Source organism: Vanessa tameamea, chromosome 3 (assembly GCF_037043105.1).
Source record: "Vanessa tameamea isolate UH-Manoa-2023 chromosome 3, ilVanTame1 primary haplotype, whole genome shotgun sequence".
NCBI lineage: Eukaryota > Metazoa > Arthropoda > Insecta > Lepidoptera > Nymphalidae > Vanessa > Vanessa tameamea.
In genome coordinates, this window is record NC_087311.1 from 10021685 (window position 1) to 10039311 (window position 17627).

General features: G+C 32.8%; 2 protein-coding genes across 4 annotated transcripts in view; one reads left to right on the forward strand and one right to left on the reverse strand.

Moving 5' to 3' along the window:
• Positions 1–17627, forward strand: part of LOC113397410 (calnexin) — a 372199-nt gene that overhangs the window by 348904 nt on the left and 5668 nt on the right. For all 3 annotated transcript variants that reach the window (XM_026635730.2, XM_026635729.2, XM_026635731.2), the window contains exons 2-9: positions 10938–11085; positions 11341–11445; positions 12579–12740; positions 12917–13066; positions 16144–16352; positions 16582–16789; positions 16936–17056; positions 17418–17560. In XM_026635730.2, coding sequence (XP_026491515.2) covers positions 11341–11445; positions 12579–12740; positions 12917–13066; positions 16144–16352; positions 16582–16789; positions 16936–17056; positions 17418–17560 — 1098 coding nt within the window. In that variant the 5' untranslated portion in view covers positions 10938–11085. The remainder of the gene's footprint in view (positions 1–10937; positions 11086–11340; positions 11446–12578; positions 12741–12916; positions 13067–16143; positions 16353–16581; positions 16790–16935; positions 17057–17417; positions 17561–17627) is intronic.
• LOC113397456 (N-acetylgalactosaminyltransferase 6) lies at positions 515–9440 on the reverse strand. Its single transcript, XM_026635805.2, has 13 exons — positions 9261–9440; positions 8724–8939; positions 8312–8363; positions 7682–7993; positions 7309–7497; positions 6914–7091; positions 6431–6548; positions 5657–5767; positions 4531–4689; positions 3951–4013; positions 2315–2451; positions 1632–1743; positions 515–1370 (listed from the first exon to the last, which is right to left on the reverse strand). Exons 2-13 carry the CDS (start codon positions 8928–8930, stop codon positions 1170–1172), a joined length of 1839 nt encoding a protein of 612 aa, XP_026491590.2. The 5' UTR covers positions 8931–8939; positions 9261–9440; the 3' UTR covers positions 515–1169.

Below are 17627 nucleotides of genomic sequence, written 5' to 3' on the forward strand. Positions count from 1 at the left end.
AAGACTTTGACACCCCTTGACTTAAAGAAATAGTATACAAACATTGTTACAACAACAACAGGAATTCAATTATACTTAATAATTACTGTGCTAAAAATGGTTGCCAATAAAAGGTTAATAATCAAAGTTTTAGATTTACAAGGTGTTTTAAAATATTGGGAATTCATTTAAAATTATTCACCTAACCACTATATATTGTCTATAAGAAAAGCAATATAATAATATAAAACACAGTGTTTTCTTTAAATTTTATAATTAATAAATAAATATCACGCCGTCATATTAGCAAAACACTAGTAACTATCAAATTGACTTTAGATTTCCACATTTCAATTAATTCATATTAAATTATAGCCGTTTCGAGATCGGTTTTTTATCAAATAAACACTCAATATAAATTTTATGTTTTCTAATGACCTTAGATACTATTAAGGTATAAAAAAATAAATCTACGTATATTGACAAAATCTTCTTAATATCTACTCTTTTTAGCTTTTAAGTACATTCGAATAATGAACAAAATGTATGTAGTTTTATTAAATACATATGTGTTTTTATAATGTTTGTAATTATAATAATAAACGATGTACGGAATGGGCATGTCGAAATAACGATACAAATAGTCTCTTAAAATATAAATTCAAATCTGCGACATTTCAAACGCGGCCTTTTACTTATAAAAAAATATAATATATTCGTTAAACGTTTTAACAGTCGAATGTACAGTCGATTCCAATGGCTGTAAACATAAATAAACTTTGGCCGTGAACTTTATATAACTACTCAAAATTCTATGATATTCATTATTGATTCTAATAATAAAATCAATATATTTATAAGTAGTTGTGTGGAAAACAGTTATATTATAAATATAAATCAAGAACTCTTGGTATTAAATTATTAGCAAATCGTATGGAATACGTTTGTTTATTTTCACTAGTCCTTCCACCGGAATATAGTATAGAACAATCCTTATCTATCTAAAATAAATTCTAGTTAGTGCATGCTACTGGCAGTAGACAAAACTTGTCGGAACTTATAAATCATACTGATAATCTCGTATAAACGTTTACAATTAATGTTTCTGCTTGTATTCAGTAAGCGTTCGATATGATTTATGAAATTAACTGTTTGTTTTCACCTAAGTGATAAAAAAGGCAAAAAAATATTTATTCATTGTACGTCTCAACCGGTCCAGTGACTCGTTTCGCGATGCTGTCCCACTTCTCTAACATCTCGTTGTCCACGTTGTCTATGATCCACTCTTGAGTGTCGGAGGAGTCATCGCAGGGTTTGATGTACAGAGCGCGCGTGGGCGGGTCCCAGTCGAGGCAGTTGTCGTTGGTGCCGTGTTTTAAGCGTTTTGTATCCTAAAATAAGCAACCATATCATTAAAAAAATATTGGGACGAAGTTATTTTACGGATTTACAACAGATTGAACTGGAAGAAATCGTCACGTAAATTATGCCCCCCTCCAGGCGATCACCCCTTCCCCTTCTCTCTTTCTATGTTTATTGTATAAGATTTTATATAAAATGATTTCACTTACTTCTAATAATACTATTATTATAATTCACATGGGATTTCACACACTATATTATATGACTATATTGATTATCATAATTCTCACCGGGTGATATCTCCATAATTGATTTCCTCCACCGAGATGGCAGCTGTAAAGAAGTATTGGACTCTTGGGAGAAGAATCCGGCACATCCCAGCACATGTTTCTACTCTTGGACCTAGAATGTTTTTTTGTATTTCAGTAAAATACGAAAATTATTTCCAAACAAAAGAAAAACAATATTCTTTTAGGTTTATTATTTCTTTATATGAAATAATTTTCGTCACAAGGAACTTTATAAGGTATATATTGTAAGTTTCATATAGAGATAGTTTCATTAAATTACTGCACATAGCTCACACCAATTAAGGTGAAATTATTATTGCCATCATCATTTCCAGCCTACTTGAAAACAGTGTTGGGTACGATGGTCATTGTTACACTCAGCTTCCCAAAATACACTATTAGAAAGATAGACGGCTATTTGATAGTGATACTGTTCGATTAATATATTTTGTTATTGTGTTTATTTTGTTTTATTCTCTAGGACAAGGTCAACTATTACAATTATTAAATTTAAATCAACTGTGAAGAAAACTTTGAAGCGTATTACTCGATAAACGATTAAGTAGACGATAAAGAACAGTGCAGTTAGTATTCGTCGATTTCCATGCAGATTAAATAATAATAATTATTATAATCTGAGATATTTAAGAATCGTATCGAATGAGGGTAGCACAGAAACTCACCGCACGTCCTTGTGCCAGGAGAGCACGAAGTCCTGCTCGGCGGCGGCGGCGCGCGTGCAGGCCTTGAGCTGCAGCGCCTCCATCTGCGCGCCGCGGTGCGCGTCCACGCAGAACGCCGGCTGCTGCGCCGGCCGTATCTGCGGCGCCGGAAACGTTCAGATCCATTGACTTTCACTTAAGAATATTGCCCTTATGCCTGATTTTGAAACTCTTTATATTTCCAAGTATCAATATATAGCCAAATATATACTCAAACAAAATTATAAATACTATAAAAAATGTTTATCCCTTTTTAATAGAATGTATAGAAAAATCCTACGGACAGTACTGATATTTGCCAAATTATTTGTTAAAAATGCATGTTTTCAAAAAATTTTCATATTTCAGTATAAATTGAACGCTGTATCACCTATAAAAATGAATTGTAAATTATTTCTGTAAGCAGTAAATAAACAGGCAGATTGCCTTCTCTAGAATGTATTGATAAAAAAAATGTATTCCTATATATATTTTTGAGAAACAAAGGACTTGAAAATCAATCATACTTGCGCATATGCAGTTACACATACAAGCTTAAAAACTGACAGATACTGAGAAGCGGCAATCGGAATAACCGCTCTTAAATCGAACTTCAGAACATATTAGCTAATCTGCACTGATGGCTTCGTGCGGACAACTCTGGAAATGTATCCTGGAAATGTCGATTCCGGTGTGTCGCAGATAATAACCCTTATCTGCGACACACCGGAATCGACTATTGTTTACCTCACAGATTTTTCCCTGATGTATTGTCTCTATTCTCTGAACACAGAAATCGTAATAATCTGCAGTGAACCACTATTTAGTTATTCTACCGCCGCTTAATAGCAATACATTGTGTGATGGTTTTGATTTGTAGAGTCAGACAAAATACAAATATTAGGACATGTCATACATCTATCACTGCGTAAATACCTACGACCATGTGACCCATTTTTCCAGTAGCCTTCTTACTACAAATCAAGCTAAACTAGATCAGGGCTGTTCAAGGCTCGGCTCGCAATCTGCGATCTATATTTTTGCAGCTTGAAACGTGTTTATGATACGAATTTTACATGGGGATGGATAATTTTGAAAGACAGTTTTTTTGACTACCTTAAGTGCAGTAACGATTTTTTTTTTTTAAATATGAACAGCCTTTTACAAGTTTTAAAGAATTATGGATGATTCGTTGTTAATTCCTATTTGATAGGATAAATTTAAAGTACTTTCTACGGCCCAGCAGTTAACATAGTATTTTTTATCGGAATGGAAAATAATCTGGGCCGGACAGCCCTAACTAAATAAAACTACGAGAAACACCAGAAATGGCGTGCATGGAATGGAATAGAATTATTATAACAATAATAGTTTGATCTCATTATAAAAATAGTTTGAGTAGTACCTTATAAATTATTTTATTTTAGCAATATAAGTATTATTTGGTTTTAACCATGAAAATGTTATAAATGGAATTTAATGGTATTCCATTGAAGCCTTAGTAATGTAAAAGATCCGTCATAAAGTAACCAATACGGATACAAATCTTTTTTTCTCCCTCGGATACAGATATGCGAAACTCCGGCACTTCACTAAGAGAAAATGCGGAATAGCTCACCTGTCCTTCTGCAAAGGGATTCGGCTCGACCGGCGGATATTTCGCCGTCAGATCAAAAGCAACCTGCAAAAACAATTAATTATAAACTTCCCTTCACCTATATTCAATTGTAAATTTAAAGGTTTATTACAAACAGAAATTACAATATAATCATTATCTCATAATTACAAAATATCTTTATGCCGACTATAGAGTAAGGCCCGAAAATGTCCCGACGTTGGGCAGAAAACTTCGCTTCTAATCTTTACAAAAAAAAATGTCTATGGAAGGTTTCATCACGATAAAATCCTTCACCACCGACCAAAAGATAATTTATAGACACATCTTAAGAGTCCGCAAACTTCGAATTAGACGCATGTATTATATAAATAAATTGACGACCAATAGTTAGCCGTTAGGTTAGCGAGACTCGCGACGGTAGAGTAATCAACTCAAAATGTAATTGAGTTTGTTATCTCAACCGTACCGATCAATCTCATTCGTGTCTTCATCCTACGTGACATTGGCGAAACAATCCGTGTCCTGTCGGCACAACTAAAAGCCATTAAACTAAGAATTGAATTGAACATCGTTTAATAACCTGCGTCATGAACCAGCGGAATGATTTGCAGTGCAGCTTCTGCCGCAGTGCCTTCTGCTGGGTGAGGTCTCCGGGCTCGATGCGCAAGTAGTGCGGGCGCCGGCGGTACAGGTACTGCGCGTACTCGTCCATCCACACCTCGGCCACGCGTCTGTAATTCTGTTAACGTCGACATTTCAATCATCGCATAATATTTCCATTCCATGTCTGCCATTGTAGCTATACTGAATATCCGTGGACATCGTTGTACGGAAATGTACAAACCCAAACAAGCACTTTTTAAATTATATAAAATTTAAAATTTGTTTAAAACTAAACATGTAAAATAAAATTTGATGTATTTAAAATTATAGACAAAAATGTTTATCAAACAACAACTTTTATTTAAGCTTCTGTGGGTTGATTTAATTTCTGCACAACATGGTCCAAGTCTACATATGATCAGATGCGCACAACTGTAGTCTATTTTTATCAAAAAGAGGGCTCCAAAACCGGATAAAATTATTGGTTTCACATAGAAATTTCGTTTAATTTACAGTATTTAACATTTTTTTTTATAAAATTGATCGATGGTCTAGATTGAATACTGGAAGTATTTTTTTCATTTAATCCTGTGTCTGTGCGGAAAATGATGCGAAAAGTATCTCTCATATCTATAAACAAAGTAAATATATCGACACTACCTTAGTAACCAATTAATTTCTTGTCGGTTCTTCGCAGTTGAAACATTTCGAACCGACTGTAACTTTACTTTTACTATAATTGTCGAAAATGACGAACCAAAAGTGTTTTTTAAGATCTACTCGAATAAAGTAAATAACGTAAAACTTAGCTTGCTATTAACAGAATACAGGAGCAGACTAATGTAATGGCAACGTAGGTATGAGACCTACTTAGGTGTAAAATAATATTTTCTGGGCTTGTGTACTAATGAGAGCTACCCTAAATGAAAGTCATTCTCCCACGCTCCACACAAACTGACTTCTCTCTTTCTCTTGTAACCTACTGGGAATTTGTAGCATTTAGCGCTAGTCAAATATAAAAGTAACGTTACACATTTATAAAAACTTTCTATACTATATAATATACTTAAGTTATTTTCACAGGACAAAAGATAAATTCTCACCCGTCCCACAAAATCTCCGTGTCCGGGGTTCGGGAAGGGCGCGAACTTGCGGTAGATGTGTCCCACCCGGGAACACGGCGCGTCCAGCATGCGACCCCCGCACTGCCAGATCTGATTATACACAATTTATCATTTCAAACGGTTTGAAACTTAATGTTCTAATTTTTTTTTACGTAAAGTTATGAAAATCCAAAAAAAAATAAGAACCAATTCATAACATAAACTTCGACGAAAAGTGTTTGTCTCTTTCGGTCACCATTCATTTCACAACAAGACAGACAGCTTGCTGAACAAATCACCCCCTAACCAACTTCTGTAGGTAAAGTCGTACGTGTCAATTAGTTTAAAACAAGCCAACATATATTTTTAAGTTGTAGATAATTCTATTTCAGCAGTCAGTCACTTCCGTATAATAATAATATATAATCCGTAATCCGTATAATCATTGTTTATTTGGTTATGGGTCAATTTTGTACGATGAAGCGGGCGAATATCGATAATGCGTGTTGTCTTCAAAATAGCTTTATTGAGACTAAAATATTATAATAAATATTGACTATTTATTCTGAGCAAAAGTATCGAACAATCATAATTTCCAATAACAGATTATTAATTAGTTATATGAAAAATTTATGCGCTTTAACTTTAACTTTTTTTATAGCGAGTATTTACTCGAGATTATTTAATTAAAAGGCATTTCAAAAAAGTTAATGTTCAGATCCCGTATAAATGGCACAAGAGCCAGTGATTGACGATATTTATACGGAGGCTGACCTTGAAGCTGAGCTCGTACTGCTCCCCGCCCCAGATGTCGAGGCCGGCGTCGTACCCGCCGAGCTCCCAGAAGAACACGCGCGAGATCGCGAACAGCCCGCCCGCCATCACGGGGCTCCTGGGGACCACTCGCTTGTGCTACACGCTCCACGGACCGCAGGCCGCAGGCCGCGTGCCGCGTTTGGGAAATGTTAACGCTTTTTAACGAATATGATAAAAAAAGTCATGAAGCACTTATTCTCTAAACTCTTCAAATTCACGAATAACGTTTTGAAAAATGTATTAAGCTCGTTGTAACTACAGACAAGGAATATAACATCTTGGTTTCCAAGGTTGGTGGCACATAGGCTGTGGAAGGAATGGTTGATATTTATTACAAGACCATTGTCTATGGTTGATGGTGACCACTCACCATCGTAAGTGCCCGTCCACTTAATTATAACACAAAAATAAAAGTCGATCAATGAGACCCGAGATACCGACTCGAAGGGCTCCGGCATGTGCTGCAGGTCCTGCGGCAGCACGGGCAGGCGCTTGTAGAACAGCTCCCAGTCGAAGGCCCCGCGGGCGCCCTCGTCCTGCGCGCGGTACTCGAACGTGTCGAACGCCACCACGTCGATGAACGGACACACCACTGTGCGGTAGTTCATTGCGATCGGCTCTGCGACACAACCACGTCGTATGAGCTATGCGGGATTGCGGGAATGCGGGATATAATGGGACCGATTCTATATCAACAATTTGTTTGTCTCTCAATAATTTCTATTTTTCCAAAATGCTCTGACCTTATCTTAAAATTAAATATCTTAATTGTGTCAAAAACCGAAAAACTTTGTGCTTTAGTGTACCTGCATATGGACGGGTTTGAATATAATTACCTAGCAAGGGTGGTAGCCAGTTGACATTAGCTTCAGTGTGAGAGTCTAAAAACACCAGAACATCGGCACTCGCCTGCTTAGCTCCGGCTAATCTTGCAGCGATTAATCCACTACGGTTTTCCAAACGAATAACTTTAACTTTAGGCAAGTGTTTCGATACATAATCGTCTAACTTTTTTCCGAGAAAGTCTGCAAAGTCATAAATTATATAAATAAACAATGGAATATAAAAAAAAACAATATTTTATTAGAAGAACATTAAAGTGATGTGATCAATCAAAAAAATTTAATATACTTTGTACAAAATGTATAAGAAAACTGAATTTCAATATAACAACAAAAATATATAGAAACTTAATAACATCAAATATACCTTTAGTACTGGCATCATCAACTAGAAATACTTCCTTTATTAAAAATGTTGGTGATCTGTTAAGTACACTGTATGCAGTTCTGAGCAATGTACTCCAGTGTTCATTATGAAAAGGCACAACAACACTAATTGTAGGTAACGATTCTATATACATTCTCTTGTGGCAACCTTGATGACGTATATCTGGTAGAGAGCGATTAAGAGGTATCTTGTCACTAAGGGCACCGTTGAATCCATTTACAGAGTAAAGTTCCTTCTCTATTGCAGAATCTTTTTGTGGGAGATGAGCTGGTAGACCATGTTCTCCAATACCTATAAATTTAAATTTAAACCATGATATATATATTTCCTTTAGCTGTGTTATATTCTTCTTTCATAAAGCTATATAACATAATTCATCTTCATATTATAAACTGTGGATTGATAAATAAATAAAATGGCTGAATGGAACAGGATGAAATTTGGGACAATGATAGATTATACTCATAAGGTTGTTATCCCAAATATATAAATATATACATATTTATATTTGAAATATACATTATTATAATAACCAAACTTTAAAATTTAGATTTAAGATTTTTTTTGTCACAATTCAAATGACATAAAAAAAGATATTTCAAAACTCACCAACTCGTTTTCTTTCATAATCAATTTGTTGATAATTATTCCAATCAATTTTCTGAAAAATAAAAATATCCGAAATATATAAAAAATATTAATAAAATAAGTATTTTATTGGAAAAACATTGTATTTTAAATATGCATATATGCAATGAAAATGATTTTTTCTTTGTGCATCAATCATGTGAAAACTACTGAAACTACTAAATGTACTGGAATGAGACTAAGACAAACTGCCACAGAATCATCTATACATGTTTATAAGCTTTACTTTTTTTTTAATTCCATTGATACTTCTGTCTTCTTTCTTTTTTTCCCAGTGATGTGTGTGGGTAACAGATACTTTATTTATATTTTTATACATTTATTATATGTCTACATGTATTTATTTGATATTAATATATATTTATATAAATACCTTTAAGCTGGTTGGCACAAAGTATTCTTCGTCATTTTCCTTCTGTAAAATGTTTTGTAAGGATTCTTGCACTGGTTTGGCAACATCTGCTATTGATTTAATTTCAGTGATGTTTTTGACTAAGTACAATAATATAACTAATGATGTGATGGCTAAAAGGTTACGAAGCCTCAAGATTCTAAAAAAGTATCGCCTCATCACTACCATACGTCTATTCTGCAAACAAAAAATTACACATCTACATTTTAATATCAACTTATATATCTATAACTCTGGTCTAGCGATTGGAAAATAATATAACATTTAGTAATTGATAACTTAGATTTTTATTTGATATATTATCAATATTAGATAGTAAAACATTGTATTTAAATTAGCGTTTCCGCAGTTTCGGCGGACTTAGTGAATTGCTTTATGATAAGATTACATATTAAAAGTAGTTTTGGATAACTGAGAAATGTTAGTGAGAATTAAATGGATGATTATTGTTAAACATTGATTTCCCAAAACACCGGAACAAAAATTATTATAATTTACCTTATTCTATATAAAAATGTTTATATATCTTTAATAATAAAGACAAGCATTTAAATTACACATTATCTGCGGCATTATGGACATGAAATAAAAAGTACTTCAAACAGTAAATACCACTATTTATACGAAACAAATTCCCTTTGGAATTTTAGTTCACTCACTGTCATAGATAATACATATATGCTCAGTGCTCACTGTTTTGGAAACCTGATTGTGAATTTGTAATTGGGTTGACTGAAGACTATTTGACTGACATAATGACATTGACATTTGACATATACAATTTAATTTCAGCTAGTCGAAAAATCGTAATGTTTTCTTGTTTTGTCTTACTTGAAACACTGGCTTTGAAGAATTTAATTAATTTTTTTTAGATTTCATAAAATACAATAGGGCAAATTTTAAAATAAAAATAGGTGTTCTTTTACTAATATATGTATAAATTAAAGTTTTTTTTCTTATAATAGATAATTATAATTAATTAATTGGTATCGTAGTCTGAAACGATTTTTGAGACGCTTTTTTGAACTGTTTATAGAGCTATAGCTATATTACATTACTATTTAGTAGCTGAATTACTATCAGTCCTATGTTATTATGATAACATTTGATTACTATGAACTCTGATAGACTGACTGATGAACTAAAACGATCAACAACATAATTATTAGCCAAAATATTTATATACATTTTAAAATTATGTCAACTTTACGAATTGGTTTATTTGAACATTGATTATGGATTTAATAATAATAAAAAGTAAAATAATTTAAAAACTTTTACTAATATATATGTATACAAATATTATATATTATGAATATACAAATATCAATAAATATGTGCAAAGGATATACAAAATATTTTACCCAACAAAAGCGTTCACGTGTATCCACCTAAATAAAAACATTCAAATAATAATACAATACTAGTGGATCTCCCGTGAAACATTGCGTTTATTCAAAAGATTTTTTTAGGAATTTCATTGTAAACTGGTCTGGTGGTAGTCACTCATCTACATTTGGCGCTAATTAGGTGAAATCTTTTTTGAATAAAATTTTTAATGTTAATCTTTGTTTATTGGTTATAACAATTTACTTTAATTTTGTTTACGTTTTAATTTTTTTCTTATACAGTCTGAGTATCGCTGTCTAACCGGTCAGTACTTTAAAATTAATTATTTGTTAAATTGTAACTATTTAGTAAATTGCAATTAAAAATTATCTTTAATTTTTTGCATATCTACGTCTGGAGCTCTTCAGAATGAGACCATAACCGATTTTTTATATGCAGCTATTATATCCCATAATCACTGGGACAAAAATCGGCTTACGCTATTAATATATAAGAAGTCTTGTATGGAAATTCATATTTGTGTATAAAAAATATCATAGATAAGCTTTTACTTTAAATTTATTTATTGCAAAAACATCCTCGAGTCACACTCGCCACTGCAACATTTTGTTATTATCTTTATGTATATTATATCATACATTAAAAACAATGTCATTCGCCGCCCTGACAACCGTTGACAACTGTTTGTCTGTGATTGGTCGCTTTAGTAAAGTGCTCCAATGAAAATTAACCGTAGATAAAAAAAGTTATAGAACTGTCAAATCAAAAATTCGTCAATTCAGAATTCAGATTTCAGTGAACCAGACTCGAGAGAGGAGAATTGAGAACAATTGAGAATATCGAAAATCTCAATAGGATTATTGTTATAATTGTTTGGACATAAGATAGTAAATTAAGATTTTACTGTTGACAAGTTTAATTGAATTAAAAGTGTAATTTAATGTGCGCTTTAGTAGCACTGTTATAAAAAAAGGTACGTATAAGTCAATATATTACACGAACATTTAAGTGATTTATGCTGGGGTCCAAAAAAGCTTTCGGCCACTACATTGAAGTTAGCTTTATTTGTTTTTATTGAGGATATCCGCTATCCGGAGTCCTATACATTTATTTTAAAATGGACCGACGTACGTTACAGTTTACTTTTTGTAATTTAATTATAATCTATCGTGGCAGCGGTCTGGTCTGTTTATGCTAATATTCTGTGTAATAAATAAGATTCTTTCAGATGGCTCTATACTATCGACGGCTGTTAATAAGTGCCTTATTGGTGCTTACTATAGTGTCCGTAAATGCTGACGGTGAAGATTCTGATGATGAAGTAACCGTAGAGGTTAGTTATCAATGTTTGACCTATTTACGTTCAATGTGTATTTAACAAAAATATTTTAATTTTGTTACTATTTATTTCAGTTAAAAGAACATTAATTTGTTCTTAATTACAATATTTTTAATCATAATTTATGAATTATGATTAAAAATAAATATTGTATAGGAATAATGAAAAAAGTGAAAAAAATATGAATAACAATAAATATTACATACATTCTTTTATATTTATAAAATTAAATAATGCTCCTTTGCCTAGTCATGAATATAAAAATGTTCTTTATTTTATTCTATTCAAGCATGATAAATGTAACCTAAATTAACTATCTAAGTGTAACAATCTGATAACAAAGTTTACAATAGGATTTATTTCAAAAGTATATCATAATAAATACACCAGTACACAGAATATTTATTTATTATTTGTTTTATTTTATAAATATTATAGTTCTGAAGTTAAATATCCAATTCACAAAAATCTGCTATTTTCATTCCATGTGTGACTCTCTTTTATTTTTTTTATAATCCTTTTGCGCGGGTAAACATCTTGTATTATATTTTAAAGCCATATGAATGATGTTCTGAAATCGATTACACTTTTATGAAATCAGATACAATAACAAAATATGAGTTTATTAAATATATAATTATAATATAAATATAACTACATAAATAAGTATTTCTAACAATCATAGTATCAAAAAATTGGTTGTACTATACTGAAATGACATGATTTTAATATTATAGTTTCTTTCTTTTAGTTCTTAAAATAATATAAATACTCTGGAGTTCAAGTCTCTAAATCATGTCATTGATTTATTATAAATAGTTTATCTGTTTAATGTGTTCAGTTACTTTTTTAAAACCCTGGTATATTTTTTATGCTTGAATTAAATTTATTTATAAAGTCGTAAAATTATAACTGGGCTATGCAATGCTGCTTGATGTATCACATTTTAATGAATATTGCCTTCAACACAAATTAAAACAATTATGTTTCCTTTCCAACCTCTGTCTGATGAATTTTGTCTCATATATAGTCAAAACATCTATTTAAACCTAAAGAGCACATAATATAATGGCTAAAGTACCATTGTACTTAAGTTACCTATTAAAACAAAATGTTAAATATTTTAGACAATAGAAGATAATTACCAGAGTCCAAAGATAGACTCCAAAAGTATATACTTGGCTGAACATTTTGATGATGTGACTGCATTTAAGAAGAAATGGATCAAGTCAGAGGCCAAGAAGCAGGGTGTGGATGAAAACATTGCCAAGTATGATGGCAAGTGGGAGGTGAGAAATATATTAGTTGCAAGTCTCATATGAATAAATAATGCTGTTCTACAATCTAAATTATCAACTTTTACTAGTTTACTCATAATTTGATAGAGAAATAAGCTATTCTACACACTTTAGTTTTATTGCTTTAGTATTTTATATATTAATATTAATTTCAACTGCTAATACAGGTACAATCACCCTCAAGACGCATATTGAAAAATGATCTTGGCTTAGTTCTTACGACGGAAGCAAAGCACGCAGCCATATCAGCGTTACTCGATAGACCATTTGAGTTCAAAGAAAAACCTTTGATTGTTCAATATGAAGTTACGATGCAGGTAAGATAGATTTTCTTTAAGTTTGTTTATTTTTCGATAAACAATATGCATATCTTACAACTTTGCCTTATAATACTAATATTTTTTTAAATTGATAATTAATTTCTTACCTATTTTTCTTAAAGGGTTAACCTTTGCAATATTTCACAGCTATTTATGAAAATCTTCCAATTTTGATTAATATAAATGTTTCTGTCAAATAATTTTTGAGATAATCACTGACAGTCCTTTAAGTAAGTAAATTCTAAGAGAATATTAAGTCTTTTTTTTCGTTTCATTATAATATATTAATCATTTTGTATGTGTCAGTTTATGTGTTTTTCTTTCTTAAAACAATTAAAAAAATTTTTGGTATTTGTCGTCGTTATGCTTTTATTAACAACTAAACCTTTTCTATTAATACCTTTTATTATGAAACATATTTGTACTTGAAAATCGCTTGAAAATCATGAAACATATTTGTACTTATTTAACTATGTAAGAATAATTACCACCTTTAATGTCGTCCATGTGTCACCAAGCGCGGAAAATCGCTAATTCACGCTTTAAACCGTAACACAGTCACGAATGTTTGTTCGCGTATATATACAATTTTTTATTTTTTTTATTTATGGTAGCTGTTGGCCCAAATGGCATCAGCGTCACCGGACGGGGGAGTTAGGGCTACCCTCCTACACAAAACTTCTACCAATGTCAAATTTCTAGTAGTCATCTACCGGGTCTTATACAGAGAAACATTCAAATGCACACAGAATTCGGTCCAATCGATTAGTTACATACACACAAACAGAAGATATATATATATATATATATATATATAGGTAGTAATTCAGTAACCATAACCAGTAACCATTTCTAATAATATTATTGTAACGGCTTTCACAATTGTACTGCAAACGTTCTGTTTAACAAACACGCGCTTAAAAACGTCGCCATTTAGTTAAGGAATATAATATATGTGCTTATATATTGTTTAAGTATAAGAAATGATATCGTTATTTTAAAAAATAATGTATTAAAATTATTATTTTTACTAGCGACTCGCCACGGCTTCGCATGGGTGCAATGCTGATACTAAATATACTACAGAATGTCTTAGAAGTTCAGTTTTTCAGTCATTAGACAATACAAACCGCTATGTCCCTGCGTTTTGAAACTGTAATATATTCGAAAATATTCGATATGCTGTAACAGGCCATATTGATCTATATTAAATGTCTGTACAATGTGTGTACAATGTATTTAAGGTACTTAATTGGATAAGGATTAATGCTGTATTTCTTAAAATCGCTTCGAAAATAAGCCATCATTTCTCGTAAAAAGTAAAGGATAAATAATGGTTATTGTGGGTTATCCCTAAGAGATGGACATATACGATCGGGGACGTTTTTGTAGACTTTTTTAAGGGGTAGACTGTAGAACATTATTTTGATTTATCTCGTAGGGTTCAGTTCGCGTTTGCAATGTAAGGGCAAAAAAATATGTTTATTTACGACATCACTTTAGAAACCTCTAAAATTATCAGTGTTCTCTATATTGTGCATGTATTATAGATATACACCTTCCTCTTGAATCAATCTATCTATTAAAAAAACAGCATCAAAATCCGTTGTGTAATTTTAAAGATCTAAGCATACATAGGGACAGACAGCGGTAAGCGACTTTGTTTTATACTATGTAATGATTTGTGAGTGCGGTATGCGAAATATAGCCGTATAATATCTATCGATATTTTTTGCATTTATACAAAAAATAGTCCAATACTTGATACGTCAACGGAAGTAATTATATTTGTCATCAATAATCTCTAATGCTTATTCCTTCTGATAATTATAAAAGTAATAAAATATATAACGCTCAAACATTACAGATTACCATTACATATCAAACCCTATATAACATCATCAGAACCCTTCTGTACGTTAGGACTTATTGTAAAAAATGATTATGTTGGGTGTGTCTCAAAATATAATTTAATAATGTTATAAAAGCGGAAGTAGCTCTCTGTCTATCTATCTGTCTGTTTGTTGTTTTCCACGTCCAAATCACTGAACCGAATTTGATGAAATTTCGTATTAAGTAAGCTTGTCGTTCAAGGAAGGAGATAGGCAACTTATTTATTTAACCTAAACCCTGACGATCAACCCCTGAAACGCTAACGAAGCCGCGAGCGACAGTTTTTTTACAAATATGAACTCAAGTGTATATTAATTAAAATAATAAATATTTTATTTCGGCGTATTTATCTACTTTTTAATTTTTTTTATTATAACGTCTCTTCCAAAGCCGATAAGCCAATTTGTTTTTCGTTTGAAACATGAGATCAAAATTAACGAGCTTCCAGACGAATATAACGATGGACATTCTAATTAAATATGCTCTTTTTAATAATTCAATATTTCGGGTATTTTTTATTGAGTTACGAAAGTTAATTATTGAGATTTTATTTCATGGGCTTAATTTTTTAATACATTTTTAAATGAAAACATCGTTATGAAACTTGTATGCTTCTTAGAAACAAAGGACGTTTTTGCCCCACACAGTGTGAGACATTTTTGGATTGTTATTTTTTATAAGAAATTATTCATGTCTTTGCAAAAATGTTAACAAAGAAACGTTAACCTTGATAAAACAGGAACTGGCTCTAATCCAATATTAGTGTAGGAAGAGCTTTATGATCTTTGTGTAAAGTTATTATTAGTTTTTGCGTGTTAATGTACTTTCATAAAATGATTATTATAACTTTGTCAAGGTCGTAGTAGCGTCGTACAAGCATTGAATGTAAACAAATAAAAAAATCACAAGTAATAAATAGGGTTAAACAAGTTATTTATAACAATAATAATAATCGAACCAGATGAGTTTTTTCTCTATAGCTGATTGGTATTCGTGTTCTCAACGTAAAGGCCGCAGTTTCGATGCTGACTCGAGGAAATTTATTTTTTACTTCTTTACATACTTATTATTATTTTTATTCATGTCTAATATTACTATTTATAATTGCGATGTAACTAAAAAGTTACATAAAGAAACGTTGTGTTATTGTTACCACATCATGGTTTTATTGATCTCTCCAGGAGGGCCAGAACTGTGGTGGGGCGTACATCAAGCTGCTTTCTCGGGGTATGAACACCAAGGCCGACCTCCGTCAGTTCCACGACCAGACGCCCTACACCATCATGTTTGGACCTGACAAGTGTGGCAACGACAATAAACTGCACTTCATCTTCAGACACGTGAACCCGAAGAACGGGACCATCGAGGAGAAGCACAGCAAGAAGCCCACGTTAGTATCGTAGTCAAATGACATTTGTAATAAAGGCCGTGTAGTGAAACTCCATTATAGTACGCCATTGTCTCACGAAGGCGCGCCCCTCTACGTACATACTTAAAAATGCTACACGCATATCGAAAGTATAAAAAAAAATCATGCTTAAATAATTTATTTTTAAAAGATTTTGATGTTAAAGTGGTTAATGTTTGTAAAAGTATAATAAAATAATGAATATGTTCAGTCAACGCCTAGACGACATCTACAAGGACAAGGAACCACATCTATACACCTTGATCGTCCGGCCCGACAACACATTCACGATTCTGGTCGACAACAAAGAGGCCAACGCTGGCTCGCTGTTGGAGGACTTCACGCCGCCCGTCAACCCGCCCGAGGAGATCGATGACCCCGATGACAAGAAACCTGAGGACTGGGATGAGCGGGAGAAGGTCAGTAACTTTCGATTTTTTTATTATTATTATTAAATGTCTGATTATATGTAACATACAGTATATCATAAAATATAATACCGCATATGAATATAAACTGTAATAGAAGTTACAATTAGAATATAATAAAACAAATGTCGCCTCAGATCGTGGACCCGACGGCAACGAAGCCCGCCGACTGGGACGAGGACGCGCCGGCGCAGATCGTTGACCCCAACGCCGTGAAGCCCGACGGCTGGCTCGAGGACGAGCCGGAGACCATTCCCGGTGATTGCTGCACTCCTTTTCTACCTTTTATTTATTTTGTAAGCACAGACGAGCTGATGACTCGACTGTAAATGGTCAATTCGCTTTGAAATGTTGACATCCGACTTCCGGTGAAACGTTATTTGTATCTTATATTTTTTTATAGGTATTATAATCAATATCGCATATCACATTCTGACATTTCACGTTCGCGTTCTGAGGTTAGTTTCGAGTTTTCCTGTTATCGTATTTGATTACGAAGAGAAAAAACCGTATACTGATAATATCATAAGATATCGATATCGACGTATTGTTTAATGTGCATCAGTAGGTACCAGTATACCGGTGTAAGTTGCTAATGCAGTGACGAATTTCACTACAGACCCCGACGCCAAGAAGCCGTCGGACTGGGACGAGGAGATGGACGGCGAGTGGGAGGCGCCGCTCGTGGACAACCCGGCCTGCGCCGCCGCCGCGGGCTGCGGGCCTTGGAGCGCGCCCACCGTGCCCAACCCGAACTACAAGGTACTGTGCCGCCTGGCATGACTTCTTACGGGTAAAATAAAGTTTAACCAATGAGATATACACGTTC